Raw genomic sequence first — 17,435 nt, 5'->3', positions numbered from 1 at the left:
CATTTATTACTTTAGAGATTCCAAGGATTTTAAGTGTCATAGGCCAGGAAAGAAGGACATGTGTTTCACAACTATCACACAACCTAACTTCTCTTTGGGCTCGGCCTAAACTGCCTGGTCTCTCTGGAGACCCCCATTTTTGTGCTACTGACTGCCTGCCTGCTCTTAGGCATGTCTCTTCTCCAAAGGCCCCTTGGAAATGGACTTCGAAAGGGCCCCAAACTCAGCCAGCTCCTTCCAGGTTTAGGCTGGCCCTGCTCCTCCCTCTGGGGGGGTCAAGGCTTTGTTTTCTTCTAAAGACCCAAGATTTCCAAACTCTGTGGTTGCCTTGCCTAGCTAAAAGGGGAAGAAGAGGATCAGCCCAAGGAGGAGGAAGAGGAAAAACAAGACAAACAGCCAGTGCGACTGAGAGGAACGTGTGTCCAGTGTCCCGATCCGCACGGAGCTAGTAGCTGGGAACTAGGTGCCCTGGCCAACCTCTGGCCCTATACCAGCCTGCTGCTTGCCCACTGAGGCCATGGATCCAGGAGTCCTGCTGCTTCTGTTGGTGGCCACAGCTTGGCCTGGTAAGAGCAGTATGGGTGTTGGGGGGCTTTGGCGAAGTGTGACAGAGAGGGCCCTTGTAAAAGACTGTGTGAGCTGCTGCTCCCCACAGGGAGTTCCCATTTGGGGCTGGGGAGATAGAAGGTTTGGAGAGGCAGTAGAGGGAAAAGAGAGCATGAGTGAAATGGAACTAGCTTGGCCAGGGCTGTGATCTGTCCGAGACTTACCATGTGTCCTGAACAAGCCTCTGATACTATCAGGGGTTCAGTGGCCACCACATCCGAACAGCAGGTGTTGTGGGCAGTGAAGGACTAGACTACAGCAGTGCTTTCCAAACTTTCCTATGCACGCAAACCACCCGGCGGCCTTGTTACAGTGCAGACCCTGATTTACAGAGCTCAGTGGGGCAGCCTGCGACTCCATGATTCTAGGTTGGATCTGACTCAGAAAGGCCTGAAGGGGCAGCGCTCATTCCTTGGCACACACGGCGGCAAAGGGGTCAGGGGGAGTGACCAGAGGTTGGCCTCTCTAGTCCTGAGCTCAAATAAGGGGAATTTGGGAGAAAAGAGGTATAAGGCCAGAAGGGGGCCTAAGGAAAGACCAGGCCCTCCCTGAAACAGGCTGTCAGGTCTCAGGAGATCCTCAGGAAGCAGCAGGTGCTGAAGAATTTCCACTGAGGATGCCTGGCTAGAGGCAAAGGGCTGTGTGCTTGGCTTGCTGGCTCAACAAACACATATTATGTTCTGTTGCTTGCTCATTTGGAGGGCAGATGGGAATTGGTGGGTAGGAAGGGTGGCCTCACTCTGGCCTCCCCACAGGACCCAATCAGTTGATTGCTGATGAGGAGGTGGCTCACTGAAAATCTTTTTCTGACCTGGTCAATTCCACTGGGTTTGGGTGTTTTTTTTATTGAGATGCAACTTACATAGAGTAGAAAGCACAGAGTCTTTGTCTTTTTTTTGTTTTGAGACAGAGTCTCACTCTTTCACCCTCAGTAGAGTGCTGTGGCATCATTATAGCTCACAACAACCTCAAAATCTTAGGCTCAAGCGATCCTCCTGCCTCAGCCTTCCGAGTTGCTAGGACTATCGGTGCCCACCACAACGCCCAGCTAGTTTTTCTATTTTTAGTAGAGACAGGATCTGGCTTTTGCTTAGGCTGGTCTTGAACTCCTGAGCTCAAGCAATCCACCTGCCTCAGCCTCCCAGAGTGCTAGGATTACAGGCATGAGCCACTGCACCCTGCCAAACACAGTCTTTTTTTTTTTTTGTGACAGAGTCTCACTTTGTCACCCTCAGTAGAGCACTGTGGCGTTATAGCTCACAGCAACCTCTAACTCTTGGGCTCAAGAGGTTCTCTTGCCTCAGCCTCCCAAGTAGCTGGAACTATAAGCACACACCATAATGCCCAGCTATTTTTAGAGGTGGGGTCTGGCTCTGGCTCAGGCTGGTCTCAAACTCGTGAGTTCAGGAAATCCACCTGCCTCGGCCTCCCAGAGTGCTGGGATTATAGATATGAGCCACCACGTGTGGCCCTAAGCACAGAATCTTAAGTGTACAGTTCAGTGCACACACTTGTGTACATACCATCCCAATTAAGACAGAGGCTATTCCCCTAACCCTAGAAAGTTCCATGGGTTTGATTTCACTACCTTGCCCTGTCGTCACACCCAGAACCTTCCTGTGGGCTGTGTGTGTGTGTGTTGTGGGGGTTCTCCAGTGTCTAGCCCAGGGTGGCATCCTAAGTTTTCAGCCCAACAGAACAGAGGTGAATGAGAGAGAAGCCACTGTGTTGGGCTCAGGGGTGTGTGGGGGAACCTTGAAACAGAAGCTTGCTTTTCCCATCACTGAGAGGAGGGCCTGAGCTGAGGAGGGACTGTGTCCTAGCCGTTAGTGTGTGCAGTGTGTGTGTGTGTGTGTGTGTGTGTGTGTGTGTGTGTGTGAATATGCGTGAGCGTATTAGGGGAGAAGACTGGAGATTGGGGCACATCCTGGGAGCTGATAGCAGAGGGGTCTGTCAGGAGAGTGGGAGGGATGGGGAGAATTTGGGAGCAGGGATGAAAGACGTAAAGAATGGACATGCACAAAGGGAGACATTGGTCCATGCCCATTAAGCCTGTGACCTTCACCCCAGGCGGTGGGGGTGGGACAGGGGTTGAGCAGGGCCTCCTTCCCGCTAGCCAAGCCAGCAGGGGGGAGTGGTGGCGGAAGTTGAGGGTATCAGCCCTATTCTGCATGTGTATCTGAGACAGTAGGACAGGACAAAAACAGGACAGATGCTCTCCCTGACCACATTTCCTGGAGGCCAAGGCAGGAGCAAGAGAGAAAGGCTGAGGGAGCAGAAAAGGGAAGGCCCCTGTAAAGCAAGGCTGGTATGGAAAAGGAACACAGCGCAGAGCTACAGTCAAGAACGGGGCGTTGTAGTCCTAGTCTGTGACCTTGAAAGGTGAAAATCTTTAGATATCAGAGCATCTGGCCCATCAGGGATATTAGAAATGCCACAGATGAAGCAGCAGCCCAGGGCAGGAGCAGCTCTGCACAGCATCTCACTGCATCCTCAGCAGACTTCCCATCAGACCATAGAGCCACCTAAGGCTCACAGAGGTTAAGCAACCTACCCAGTGGGTAGGGTAAGAACCAAGCTCCAAACCCAAGTTGGTGTGAGCCACACTGCAAGCTGTTTCCTGTAATAAAACCCCAGCTTGGGGGCCCTGGATTGCTGCAGCAGTGATAAGACAGCACTAGCTCTGTTGAGATTTGCTGAAAAGATGCTAGAAATGGTACTTGTCCCTCTTCCTAGAGGCTGAGCTGCATAAAAGGTGTGAGCCTTGGTGGTTTTCGGTCTTCTCAATCTCTTCTGCTGATCAGAAGCTGGGGCAGAGAGACTGTACATTTCTGATGGGTGCAAAATTTTAAAAAAATGAATTAAGCTATCCAGAAAGCATGTGAGAAAGGAAACCTTCCCAATTCTGGGCTCCTTGGAGGAGGGCAGCTAATGGGGAAAATTCCCATTTAAGGAGCTATTGTAGGGAACAACGGAGAAGTACTAAATTCGTAGGAAGCCTTTGGAGCTGGTCTGTCCCTGTGCCCCCATCACCAGAAACAGAGCAGAGAAGATGAGATGGACTGGCTAAGGTCAGCCAGTGGGTCAGAGGCAGAGCCAGGCCTCCCAGTGCTGGGCATCCCATCACCCAGCAGGTGGCACCTCCTCTCCTGGGCTCTCTGGCGCCTGGATAGGGAGCCACCGCCAGGAAGGCTGGAAGCAGAAGTGGCAACATCCCGGGCAGAAGGGCCGCAGGCTGAGCGGAAACCAGGCCGAGCCTGGCCACAGCAGTGTGTTTCCGCCCACACAGGCCAGGGGGTGCCTGGCAGAACCTCTGAGGCATGAGTCAGCTCTCACTTCCCTCCATTTGCCTCTATTTTGGGGCCTGGAAAAATGCTGACGCTGTAGAGTCAAAGGGCCTTCTTCCCGGAGGGCCTGCTAGGAGTTTCAAGTTCTCTTTTTGCCTTCAAGAAAATATTCCTTAAAAGAGATTGGCTCCCCTAGTAAGTGCAGCCGTATGTTGGTGCAGGGGCAGGTTGCTGGGAGTAGATGAGGTAATAAACATAACAGCTAACCCTAACATATTTGGCTCTAAGGACTTCCCATGCATTTAAACTTTCTAACATATCAGTGAGTGGGTATAATTCTTGTCTCTATTTTATAGGTGGGGAAACTGAGGCACAGTGCCTCTGAACCATCCCACCGTGCTACAGACCAGACGTTCAATGTAGAGAGAGGGTACAACAGAGGACTCTTGGGATCTCTCTAATACTGAGTTAAAATCCTATACCCCTTTTATTCTTTCAGCATGCATTAAGTCAGAGGACTTGGCCATCAATGTTCCATTCATTTGTTTCTACATTTGCTAGTTTGAGCCCAGCTTTGAGCCAGATCCTTGGCTCAGTTCGAGAGATACAGCCAGCTTTCCACCCAGGGTTGGAGGAGTCCCCTCCTGGGGGGAGGAATGACAGAACAATGTGATCACAGGAGGGAGGATGAGAGAGGAGGCTGGGGACCCCAGTGGGACAGAGGCCAAGCAAGCTCCTAGCCCCCTGTCTTAGAGGGGCATGTCTGTCCATCCCTGAGCAGGTTTAGGGTTGGGAGTAGAGCAAATGACCAGAGGGCCAGAGACTTGTTCAGGGTGACCCCCCAGCACCAGCACCATTCATCTCAGAGTTAGGGGACAGCGTGGGCAGGGGCAGGTCACACTAGGTCTCACTTCTACCTGTCATCCCTCCCCCGCCAGGTCAAGGGGTCCCAGTGATAGAGCCCAGCGGTCCTGAGCTAGTAGTGAAGCCAGGTGCGACGGTGACACTGCGATGTGTGGGCAATGGCAGCGTGGAATGGGATGGCCCCCTCTCACCCCACTGGACCCTGGACCCTGATGCCCCCAGCAGTGTCCTGACCACAAACAATGCCACCTTCAAAAACACGGGCACCTATCACTGCAGGGAGCCTGGAGACCCCTTGGGGGGCAGTGCCACCATCCACCTCTACGTCAAAGGTGAGGACTCTGTGCCTCCTCCCGGGCACTGCTGCAATGGGGTAGGAGAGCTGGTCCCTAACAGTCACAATCCTGACAAGTCAGCTCTACATTCACTCACTGAAGACCACCCCCAAGGACCAGGACAGTGCTCCTCACATGTAGTCCTCACAGTAGCCCTGAGAGGTGGGTTCTGTTATGCTCATTTTCCAGAGACTCAGGAAGGTTGCCCAGCAGCATCAGTATTGGAGAGGTCACCCAGCATCAGGTGGTGGGACTAGACTGGAGCCCAGGTGTATGTGACTCCAGAGCACCCCCCCTCTGCAGCATCCACTGCACTGCCCTGGGATGGAGTGACGTTGGGGGAATGATCAGCCTCTCTGAACTTCTTGGTCACCAGTATCCAGGGCACACTTTGCCCAGTGGAAGGGAGGGCAGCTGTAACCTTGTGCTCCCCTACCCTAGACCCTGATCGGCCCTGGAACTTGTTAGCGGAGGAGGTGACGGTGTTTGAGGACCAGGATGCACTGCTGCCCTGCCTGCTCACAGACCCAGCACTGGGGAAGAACGTCTCGCTAGTGCGTACGCGGGGCCGGACCCCCAGGCGCCAAACCAACTACTCCTTCTCCCTCTGGAATGGCTTCACCATCCACAAGGCCAAGTACATTGAGAACGACTACTACCAGTGCAGTGCCCTGGTGGACGGCAGGAAGGTGACGTCCCTGGGCATCCAGCTCAATGTGCTGAAAGGTGTGCGGGGCAGTGGGTGCTGGAGGGCAGGGACAGAGAGCAGGCAGCCATGCGGGTGGTGGCTGGAACCGGACTGATGGGAGGGAACAGGATGCCCTCCTTTCACTTCTTCCCTCCAAGTGATCTACAACCATCCATGGGGCAAGACAGGAGAAGTGTTGGGGCAGGGAGGCAGACCACACGCAAGCAAGCGACTCGGTGGTCATGTGAAACCATTAGACATGCGGGGAAAGACATTAACCAGGGCAACTGAAGTGTGGGGTGGAGGAAGCTTGGTGAGAGGCAGATGTTTTATTCAGGCTAAAATGTGAGTGGTGTGAAGGAGGTGGCTACTCAGAGATCTGCTTCAGCAGAGGACACAGCATGTACAAGCGGCAAGGCAGGGACAGCAGCTCTGCCCACTCTAGGCACAGAAGGAAGGTGGACACACTCTCACAGCCTCAGACGTGGAGGTCCCCTGCAGAGACAGCCTAGAGCTGGGCAATGGGCACCTAAAAAGAGGTGCTGAGCCAAGAGGCAGGGAGGCAGCCGAGGTGCACAGGGTAGCTCTGGCAGTGGTCCAGTGGTGGTAGAGGAGGTTGTGGGGTCTCCCCTGCTGGGATGGCAGGCGGGGATCTGGTTTCTGCGAGGACTAGTGAAAGAAAGTAACAGGGCCCTGGGCTGAGGACTAGGGCTGGGGACAGTATTGAGGGACAAGGGCAGAGTGGCCTGGCTGGTCCAATCTCCTAAGACCTGAGTCCACTTTAAATCTGTCCAGGAGGTCAGAGGACCCCAGCTGTGCAGGCAGAGGAAGGCATTAGGACCCTTTCCTGGCACTTCCCCCTGAAGAGCCCTGGGCTGGCTGAGAGCCAAGAGTCCCAGGCCCTAGTTCTGCCATGATCCCTTCAGTGATCTTGAGTCCTTCCATCTCTCTTGGCCTTGGGAAACCGAATTAGATCAACTTTCAAGAGCAGCAACAGCCATAAACATTAATTCAGTGCCCACTGTGTGTCAGGCCCTGTGCTGTGAGGGATTTGACATCCTCCTGGAGAGTAAGATTAGAAAAAAAGCAACACAAGTTGCGATGAACAAGAAACCAAGCTGGGGAAAGCTGGGGTGGGGGTGTCGGGGAAGAAGGGTGGTGCTGGTAAGGCTAATTCAGCTAAGCTGGTCACAGGTCTCTCAGAGGAATTTTTGAGCTAAAGCTCTGGAGGATGAGAATAGCCACCCCTTCAAAGAAGGGGAAGAAAAGCCTTCCAGGAGGGAGGGGTTAGTGCAAGGGCCCTGCAGGGGGAAAGGAGGCCAGTGCAGTTGCAGAGCAGCAAACAAAGGATGGGCTGGTCAGTAATAGGTCAGGGGTGTGGGAAGGACCTTGGCTTTTATTCTGTGTGATGGGAAGTCACTGATGTTCACACAGGACAGACGCTTGATCCAGGTTATATTTTTAAGATCACTTTAGCTGCTGTGAGGACTCTAGGTTGGGGGTGGGGGGCAGAGGGGAGGCAGGGAGGTCTTTGAGGTGGCTACTATTGCGGTCTAGAGTGAGAACGGGAGGACTGGGGAGGGGCAGAGATGACGGGGTAAGTGGGCCTTCCAAGGTCTCTGTAGGGAAAGGAGGCACTAAGGCTGCCTCCCCAGATGAGGGAGGGGCCGTGAGGGAACCTGGGCCTGAGCCTGGCCTGTGGAAGGGAGCAGAGTGCCAGCTCTGGCCAAGGTGTTCAGAGGGCTCTCCCCTGGCCTCAGTCATCCCAGGGCCACCATCTTTGACACTGGAGCCTGCAGAGCTGGTGCGGATCCAAGGGGAGGCTGCCCAGATTGTGTGCTCAGCCAGCAATGTTGACGTTGACTTCGATGTCTTCCTCCAACACAATGGAACCAAGGTCAGTCCCTGAGGAGACAGCAAGATGAACTCTGCCCATCTTCTCAGCACACCAGGCCCTTCAGGGTGCAGCCCCCAGCCCCAGTCCAAACTGTCTGACTGGGCTGAGGGCACTGCCCAAGCCAAGAGAGGGGTGCGGACTCCCCCAAGATCCCACTGGCAGGAGTAGCTGAAACAGGACTCAGACTTATGCTGCTGAACCTTATGAAAGTGGGTGGGAGCAGGTGTACTCTACCCACTTGACCCATGACCTTTGCCCCAGCCTGTAGACAAGAGCCAGATGAGAGCTCACTTCTGATTTAGTAAGGGACTCCTAGGCCACCTTTGAAGCCCAGGAATATAAGGGCTATTTGAAAAACACTTTAGGAGAGAGGGAGGAGCAGGGTGTATTCCCAGGAGGAAATCATGCTAGTCTGCTTCTAACCGCCCCCCTCACCCCCCCCACCCCCCGGCCCTGCACCAACAGTGTGTCAGGACAGCCCTAGGCCATTGCATCCATCTTATTTACTCCTCTCTTCATACTTAAGTGCATGGAACCAGTATTAGTCCCATTTTACAAATTAAGAAACTGCAGCTCAGAGTCCAGTCCCTTGCCCAAGGACAAGCAGACAGGAAGCCTTAAATTTGAGAATTTGAGCCCAGATCTTTCCAATCCCTAAACAACCTTGATATACCATCTCTATTCCTTATCACTATAGCTCGCAATCCCTCAACAATCCGACTTTCACGACAACCATTACCAAAAAGTCCTGACCCTCAACCTTGATCAAGTAAACTTCCAATATGCTGGCAACTACTCCTGCAAAGCCACGAATGCGCGGGGCACCCGCTCTGCTGCCATGGTCTTCCGGGTGGTAGGTGAGCATCAGGAGAGGGCAATAGGGATCCTTGTGGGGTACAAGGGGGGTTGGGAAGGAGGAAGCTGATGCTGGGAGAGAAGACACTGCTAAGAACACGTTTACTAGAGCCCTGGGCCTGGCTGGTAGCCATGGAGCTACTTAGCTCTGGGAGCTTCCCCATGTCCTCCCAGCATCCTCTTCCCCCTCCTTGGAGTGCCTACAGTACGTTGCTGTGTTTCATCTTAGCACCAATTTTTGTTTGTTTTGGGATTGGAGTTCAGTAGCCAGTAGCTCCCCACTGGACTGCGTTTGTTCAGTCATTCATTCATTCCTTCATGGATACATGAAGAGACAATGATCACCCAGCAGGACCCAGTGGAGGGTTCCTGGGAACATTGAAGAGGTCTCCCAACCCAGGCTTGGAGAGGTGGCCTCTAAGATGGGACAGGAAGAGCGAAGATGGGTGAGGTGAGCAGAAGAGTGGGAAGGATGGGGAACAGCACTTCTGGCAGAGGGAACAATATACGCAAGGCCCAAAGGCTGTGTTCAGAGGGTAGAGTATTTGAGACACCTCAAGAATCTGGAAATCACAGGGATGTGGAGTGGTGCAAGGAGTAGCCACAGGGAAGCAGAGACTGAGGCAGGAGCCAGGGATACAGGAGTTGTAAAAGGAGAACATAGTTGATCTTACCCTGTTAGGAAGTCCCTACAGGTCTTAAAGAGGAGAGTAATGGAATCGGATTGCCCAGAGGGGTCACTGCATGTCGTCAGAAGCATACACTCCCAGAAGCACTCCAACCTGACTCCACCAAGGACTAGCAGGTTTCTTAATCACCTGTGCCTCAGTTTCCCTATCTGAGAAATGGAGATATTAACAGTAATTTCCTTCATACACACACACACACATACACACATACGTATACGTATATATATCCACACATACAGAGATATACCCACACACAGGGTGGCCATAAAATTGGTGTGCAATTAAAAATAGTGTGCAATTACAAATTTTTTTTTTTTGAGACAGAGTTTCACTATGTCACCCTCGATAGAGTGCCATGGCATCACAGTTCATAGTAACCTCAAAATCTTGGGCTTAAGCCATTCTCTTGCTTCAGCTTCCCAAGTAGCTGGGACTATAGGAGCCGGCCACAACGCCTGGCTGTTTTTTTGTTGTTGTTGTCATTGTTGTTTAGCAGGCCTGAGCCGGGTTTGAACCTGCCAGCCCCAGTGTATGTGGCAGGAGCCCTACCCACTGAGCTATGGGTGCCGAGCCCAATTACAAATTTTATTGCCACCCTGTACATGAAGTGCTTAGAACAGGGCCTGGCCCAGAGTAAACGCTGCCTAAGTGCACAGAGGAGATAGTAGGAGAAGACTCAGTCTGGTACCATGTGGATTGGGCAGGAGACTTGAGGCTAGAGAACAGGCAGGAGATGGCTGGTGGAGTGTGGAAGTGTCTGAGACGAAGGGAAAGGGAAGAGAGAGGAGCTGAGGATGACCTTCAGGTCTCTGGCTGCAGAGGCTGGAGTGGTGGCTGTGGCAGTCCCTGGACTAGAGCCCTGAGGCAAGGACAGAGCTCTTAAGGGTGGGATCAGGCTCTGAGTCATTTCGGCCTGGAGCATGAAAACGGCTCTGCCAGAACACGCGCCATGTGCTGGCCTTGCAATGGAGTGTGAGCTGTGCTGTGGGCTCCTGAGCTGGGAGCTTTGGGGATACAGAGGAAGATGAGCAAAACCTCCAAGGTTGGAATGTGGCATGACTATGGTGTGTTCAGAATGTGAGGAGACCCAGATGGGTGGACCATTGAGAGGGAGAGAAAGAGAGAGAGACTAGGAAGAAGGGAGAGGGGCGGATGAGCATAGTGAGACCTGATTTGATTGAGGAGAGCCTTGAATGACAAGCTGAAGAATGGAGGCAGTGGGAAGCCATAGGGGGTTTGGGGGCAGGCGTGTGTTGGGGTAGAAAAGTAAATTTTAAATTTCATAGAATTGAGAAAGGAGAGGAGCCCTTAGAGATTGTCTAGTCCAAGGCTTTCTTTTTTTTTTTTTTAACAGAGCTCTGGAATTTTTTTTTTTTTTTTGAGGTCTTTTTTTTTGAGACAGAGCCTCAAGCTGTCGCCCTGGGTAGAGTACCGTGGCATCACAGCTCACAGCAACCTCCAACTCCTAGGCTCAAGAGATTCTCCTGCCTCTGCGTCCCAAGTAGCTGGGACCACAGGCTCCCGCCACAATGCCCAGCTATTTTTTTTTTTTTTTATTGCAGCCGTCATTGTTGTTTGGCAGGCCCAGGCTGGATTCGAACCTGCCAGCTCAGGTGTATGTGGCTGAGCCATACTCAAGCCTTAGCCGCTTGAGCCATAGGTGCCGAGCCAGAGCCCTGGAGATTTAAGAAAATATTTTGGGAACTCCTATGAAAGGCCTGGACAGGCTGAGTGCATGAGGGCTCTTGCCTCTGCTTCTTTGCCTGAGAATCAACCACAGTAGCTTGACTCTACCCTGTTTCCCCGAAAATAAGACAGTGTCTTATTTTAAGGTGTGCTCCCAAAGATGCTCTAGGTCTTATTTTCAGGGGACGTCTTATCTTTCCCGTAAGTAGGTCTTATTTTCGGAGGATGTCTTATTTTCGGGGAAATGGGGTAGTTTGTGTAAGATTTCAGTAGAAGAAACTAGTCAGGACTCTTTCAGAAACAACTAACAAAACCCACCTCAAACTGGCCTAATTGAAAGGAGGATTTTTTTTGTCCCTATAGCTAAAAAGCCTCTGGACATGTGCTTCAGGAATAGCTGGATCCAGGTGTTCAGATGATGCAGGCAAAAATCTGTTGCTGCCCAAGTCTCAGTTCTCCTTGTTTCTTTTGGGACTAGTGCCCAGGAAGACCTTCCCCTGTGTGAGTCCTAGCAGCACCAGTCTTGGCAATACCAGCAAAATGAGGCCTTCTCTTTTCCCACAGTCCCAACAAAAATCATGGGACTGAATATCACAGCCTCATAGACTCATGGGCCAGACCCATGAGGACAGATTACTCTTTTTTTTTTTTTAGAGACAGAGTCTCACTTTATCACCCTCAGTAGAGTGCAGTGACATCACAGCTCACAGCAACCTCCAGCTCTTGGGCTTAGGTGATTCTCTTGCCTCAGCCTCCCGAGTAGCTGGGACTAAGGACAGATTACTCTGGCCTGGGTTACGTGTCTACTCCAGAGCTGCATGTAGAAGCCACATTGACTGACTTATGACTAGAAGAAGGGGAAATGGATGAGGGCATGTGAAAAAAACAACAGATATTTTTTTATTGCCAACATTTTTCAAAAAGTGAGAAAATTACAGATATTGATATATTCAATCTCTTCATTCCACAAATAAGGAGATGGAGGCACAAAGGGGGATAAGAATTTGAGCAGGGATTTGGTGAGAAGAGTTTTGGACCCAGGCATCTGAGGTGGGTGGTGGGAAGAGGGACGTCAGAGGACCAGTGTTGGTTGGAGGGGTGACTGTGTGCCTGGCATAGCATAGGTGCTCAGGGACTAGATCGATGGGTGAGCAAGTGAACAAATAAACCAGGGCATCTTCCCACTAATGCCAGATACCTGCATGTTCTCCTTTCCAGAGAGTGCCTATTTGAACTTGATCTCTGAGCAGAACCTCCTCCAGGAGGTGGCTGTGGGTGAGAAGCTCAATCTCGAAGTCAAGGTTGAGGCCTACCCAGGTCTGCAGGGTTTTAACTGGACCTACCAGGGACCCTTCTCTGATCACCAGCCCAAGCTTGATTTTGTCACCATCAAGGACACATACAGGTACCACCCATTGGCTCTCACCTACATAGCTCCACAACCAGCTAGGGGTGCTTCATCAGGAATCAGGACACAGGTCATGTCTCAACCTTGCTGTGTGATCTTGAGCAAGTCCCTTCCCCTTTCTGGGCTTCATCTTCCCTGACTACGTGGAATTTCAACAGTGGCCACCTGTGTTTGAGATTTGGATTAAATGATTTACACCTCTGTCCCACATCCTTGGGAGGTCCAGGGCCTTCCTCCAAAATCCTACCATTTTTTGGGAGTCTGCATTCTCACAGTTCCCCAAGAATGCTTGATCTCATTCATTCTCCTCTTCTGCAGCTAATCCAAGTGTAAGGACCCCCAACCCCATTTGCAAACATAGTCACACTCCTAATAATGGCTGCACAAATGTCTGCTACCTGCACAGGTTTGGAGAGGGGTAGAGGGAATTAACATCACACAGTCACAGATATATCAAAAGTTCTTAAAGGCCTGTGGTCACCCCCTCACCCTGAGAATTTCTCACTGGCCACTCTCACCACAGGCTCAAAACCCTTCCCTCGCTCTGCTCCCAGAACCCTGTGTCCCACATGCACATTTAAGACATCTCTTTTTCCTGTTTCCTTGTGCTGTATGTACTCAGGTTCTTATTTTCCCATCCAAAATGACTGCGCCAGGTAGTTTCTAAACAAGAAAGTTTTCTCCCTGAGAGGAACATACATACCAAGTATTAAAATAATCCTTTCTCATCCTGTCCTACTAGAAGGAGAGAGTACAGCTTAATCACCAACAGCAAATACGTGTCACACATGCCACACTCTCCCTCCCACACTCACCACAGCTCTGATCCCTTTTCTGCAACTCTTCCCTGCAGAGTCTAGATGCAGCCTTATAGTCCTTGTCAACACAGGCCCCAGGCAGCAGTACTTCCCCCAGAGCTGGCTTCTGGAGGAGATCTGGTAGCTGTCCCTGGCTGAGTACTCCCTAGACATCCTCCAACTCCATAGCCCTCTGAGGTTCTCATCCAAGCTCCTGAAGCCCAAACTCATTGATTGCTAGAAATCTTGCTTGTCCGTTGTCAGAAGCAGCCCAGATGTTTCCTTGTTCTCCTCTTCCTCCTCTCACCTCACTCCTGGTCTTTTCTGGCCACGGTTTCTATCTGAAGCAAAAGTTCTGAGTCTGGAATCTGCAGACCCCTTGGAGGGGGCTGGTTCATGGGTAGGTTCCAGGATCCTTGAGCAACAGAGATAATGCAGAAAGGAACCCCAAACAGACACTAGATTTTAGCTCAACTGATGGTTATGTTCCTAACTGCGACTTGGAATCATCCAAAAAAGTTAAATTCTTCTCGGTGAAAGGGGCAGATGTTTGTTATCTCAAGAAATGACACACAGAGGGGTTCTGTTGGCTGTGAGTCTGGCCCAATGACACTGTCCGTGAATACTGTGGATTTGAGTCTACTAGTAACTGCAGGCATTTTCCAAGCAAGAACTAGTAATTTGCTTTAATTTATTTTTAGAATTTATTTATTACCTTAACAATCACGTCCATTATGGACAAATTATAAAATAGACATTAAGAAAAGAACAAAACAAAAACATTCCTGGAATCAGCCAAAGATAACTTTCGTTGTTAGTATTTGCCTCCAGGCCTTTTTTACAGTAAAGGGTACCATTAAGTTAAGTGCCTAGGAGGAGTCAGGTTCTGTGTCAAGAACCCTAAAGGCTTGCACCGTTAATCCTCAGGCCAAGCCTGTGGGTTAATAACCATCAGTATCCCCCTTACAGCAAAGGAATCAGAGGATCAGAGAAGTTAAGTACTTGCCTAAGGTCTTAGGCACAGCCAAGAAACAAAAGCACTGGGACTGGACCCCCAGTCTCCATAGTAGCACAGCTTAGAACCCAGGCCTCTGTCTCCTGCTGCTCGTCCCTCACTCATCCCTCTTGGCAGGGAAGGCACTTTAGGGATTTTCAGCGGGGGTTGCTGCTCTTTGTGAAAGCTTAGTCAGGTGACAGTGGTGAAAGGAGGGAGGTTGTGATGTGCTCCCAGCAACTCACAGACATCACCTCTACTAAACCTCAGAAAAAAACACTTGCAGAAAAAGAAAAAAAACACCAAGAAAGTAGGATTGATGTTTTTCCTCTGTCTCAGCGACACCCCAGCTGAGTACCAGGCACAGCCAAGGCCTTTGGGCCCTGGGCAGTTTACCAAAAATAAAGCAAACCCTTTAAAGTTGTTGTCTGAACCTCACTCTCGTGGCAGGGGCTATAACAGGCTGGGACTCACCCAGACTGCCCGCTCCTCTTCCGTAGGTATACCTCCACCCTCTCCCTGCCCCGCCTGAAGCCCTCCGAGGCTGGCCGCTACTCCTTCCTGGCCAGAAACGTGGGAGGCTGGAGTGCTCTGACTTTTGAGCTCACCCTTCGATGTGAGTGATGGGGCAGGGTTTGTAGTGGGGGGTCCCTGGGGCTGCCCCAGAGATAGGGGCTGGACCAGGGCGTGAGGGTATTCTGGGAGACATTGTGGGAGAGCAGGCTCAGTACAGCGTGGTCAGGAAAGGGGACTTTCCTCCTTAGACTCCCCAGAGGTAAAAGTCACGTGGACCTTGACCAATGGCTCACGAGCACTGCTCTGTGAAGCCTCTGGGTACCCCCAGCCCAACGTGACATGGCTGCAGTGCAGGACCCACACGGATAGGTAAGCAGGCTCTGTCCACTTCTGTCACCTGGGCTGTGGGCTGAGGTAGGGGCTGGATACCCCCTGATGGGAGGGGCATGCAGGTACTTGGATCCTGAAACTCTGAGCCACATTCTGCTCTTCCCAGATGTGATGAGGCCCAAGTGCTGCAGGTCTGGGAGGACTCACACCCCCAGGTCCTGAGCCAGGAGCCCTTCCACAAGGTGACCGTGCAGAGCCTACTGACCATCGGGGCTTTAGAACACAACAGGACGTACGAGTGCAGGGCCCACAACAGCGTGGGGAACAGCTCCCAGGCCTTCAGGCCCATTGCTGCAGGTGAGTGGAGCCTTCACATTCCCTCCAGGTAGGATGGGAGGGTGGTCCTGGAAATTGCACACCCCCAGGGAGCCAAGGTCAGATCCCATTTGGAACAGATCCCAGTGGTACCAAGTTCCCCTTCTTGGGGCCAACTCTGGGATCCCCCAGTAAGCAGGTCTCCAGAGGCATTGAGAAGGGGCAGGAAGCAGAGGGAGGCCCCAAGCTTATCCCTGCACTCTGACTCATTAATGATTCACATGTACGTGCAGGCATGGAGCGTACACGCTGTAAGCTGGCACGCGCTCAGTGCAGGGGACCAACACCTCTGTGGAGCTTAGAACAAGTAAACACAGTCCACCCCCAGCCAGGCCAGCCTATAACGGCCTTCTCTGTCTCTTCCCAACACCCCTTCTTCCCCAAGACACAGTCTAGCCATTCGGGGCCTCAGTGGAGACTGGTGCACAGCCCACGCACTAGCACAGGCTCCCTCCTGTCTCTGCTTTGCATCAAGGCTCCTACGGAGCTAGGTCTGTGTTTCTCGAGGCTCACAGCACCCTCAGGCCTTGGGCAAGTGAACAGGCTTCAGTGTTCACTGTGTGCCCTGGTGAGGCTGTCTGGGCCTGCAAGGACAGTGCAGGCCACCAGCCTCTGCCTGACTCAGAGGTAGTCACAAGCAGGCCCCAGGTGCTGGCTTTGGAGGAGCTGCCTATGGCTATTCTCAGCTGCTGCTGGTGGTTGTGTAAGTAATAAAAGCCAACATTTTTTGACTGCTCCTACTGTGCCAGGCACTGTGCTAAGCTCTCTACAGGCATTATCTCATTAACTTCCACATACCTAGAAGGCGAGTACTATTCTCCTTCCCGTTTGGGGGATGATAAGCCTTCTCCAAGGCTTAAGGAGAAGTCATAGGTTCAATGTCACACACTTTCTAAGTGGCAGAGGTGAGATTTGATTTCAGACCCAAGCTCTGAATCTAAGCAAGGGGGTGGAAATTATGTCCTTCAACTCATATCACAAGAACTAGGGCTATAGACCCAGGGAAGAGGAGCCTGGCTTTCAGACCCTCAGAAGGGCTGTGTGGTTCCAAAGGGCATGTGGGGAACTGCTGGAAATGCCCTGGGGTCGCTTTCAGTGCAGCCTCCACAAGGCCTTTCTGATGGAGCTTCCTGGATGTGCAGGGGATGAACCCCTGTCACTGGAGCTGTGTTTGCAAGCAATGGCTGGGGACTAGGCCAGGCTGCTGAAGAGTTTCCTGCCCTGACAAGAGGCGGCTGCATGACCTGAGAGTCCCCCACCCACAAGCAGCTCCCATTCTGGACAGGATTTGGGGCTGTGCATGAGCAGGGCTGCTGAGCTGTCCTTCCTACCTCTGAGGGAGTCTGCAACAGAGCAACAGAGGCTGTCTGAGGCTCCAGGGGCTTCCAGTGAAGGGACCCTTCAGATAGTCAATCGGCACTGTGCTGGCCTGACTCAGTGGGAGGCCCTTCTGTCTGCTCATCCTTTGCCTTGCCCCTCCCAGGGACCCGCACACACCCGCCTGATGAGTTCCTCTTCACCCCGGTGGTGGTCACCTGTATATCCATCATGGCCCTACTGCTGCTGCTGCTCCTGCTGCTACTGTACAAGTACAAGCAGGTGAGCTGGAGCTGGGGACGGAATGGGACAGCCAGGTGCCTGAGAGGGCCAGCTGCGGGATGGCACCCCCAGGCTGCACAGATCTACCCTTCCACCCTTTGCGTACTCATCTGGCAGTCAGTCAATCAGCTAACAGCTCTTTAGTGGGCGCCTACGGCATGCCAACATGGCATGCCACACTCTGCCCTTAGAGAGTTCAGTATGTAGTGCAGGAGATGGTCGCTAATCACATAGCCTTGAAAGCAAGGGTTACAGAGAGAAAGATGCTATGAGCAGAGGAATGGCTCCCATCCCAGCCTGGGGACGCCCAGGCAGCCAGCACAGAGCAGGTAGGGCAGCCCTGGGGCCAGGCCTGAGTCTGCCTTTATGTAGTGTTTCTAGTGAGGAGGAAGGCCTAGGACCATCACCATCTTCCTTATTTGATATTATTAATCAGAGTTGCCATTTATTGCATGTTGTACATTTAATGCACTGCCTGTCACTATGAGCGCTAGGTAAGTGATAGCAAT

General features: G+C 52.0%; 1 protein-coding gene across 1 annotated transcript in view; it reads left to right on the top strand.

The window, feature by feature from the left end:
• Positions 1 to 321: 321 nt before the first annotated feature.
• The window catches only part of CSF1R (colony stimulating factor 1 receptor), a 30,023-nt gene continuing 12,909 nt past the window's right edge, over positions 322 to 17,435 (top strand). The window contains exons 1-10 of the mRNA XM_053565976.1: positions 322 to 566; positions 4,832 to 5,089; positions 5,534 to 5,818; positions 7,541 to 7,677; positions 8,375 to 8,534; positions 12,126 to 12,312; positions 14,607 to 14,722; positions 14,871 to 14,991; positions 15,119 to 15,309; positions 16,811 to 16,926. Coding sequence (XP_053421951.1) covers positions 518 to 566; positions 4,832 to 5,089; positions 5,534 to 5,818; positions 7,541 to 7,677; positions 8,375 to 8,534; positions 12,126 to 12,312; positions 14,607 to 14,722; positions 14,871 to 14,991; positions 15,119 to 15,309; positions 16,811 to 16,926 — 1,620 coding nt within the window. The 5' untranslated portion in view covers positions 322 to 517. The remainder of the gene's footprint in view (positions 567 to 4,831; positions 5,090 to 5,533; positions 5,819 to 7,540; positions 7,678 to 8,374; positions 8,535 to 12,125; positions 12,313 to 14,606; positions 14,723 to 14,870; positions 14,992 to 15,118; positions 15,310 to 16,810; positions 16,927 to 17,435) is intronic.

This window comes from Nycticebus coucang, chromosome 17 (assembly GCF_027406575.1).
Source record: "Nycticebus coucang isolate mNycCou1 chromosome 17, mNycCou1.pri, whole genome shotgun sequence".
Taxonomy (NCBI): domain Eukaryota; kingdom Metazoa; phylum Chordata; class Mammalia; order Primates; family Lorisidae; genus Nycticebus; species Nycticebus coucang.
The sequence above is the reverse complement of the archived record's forward strand: the minus strand, read 5'-3'. Positions and strand labels throughout refer to the sequence as shown.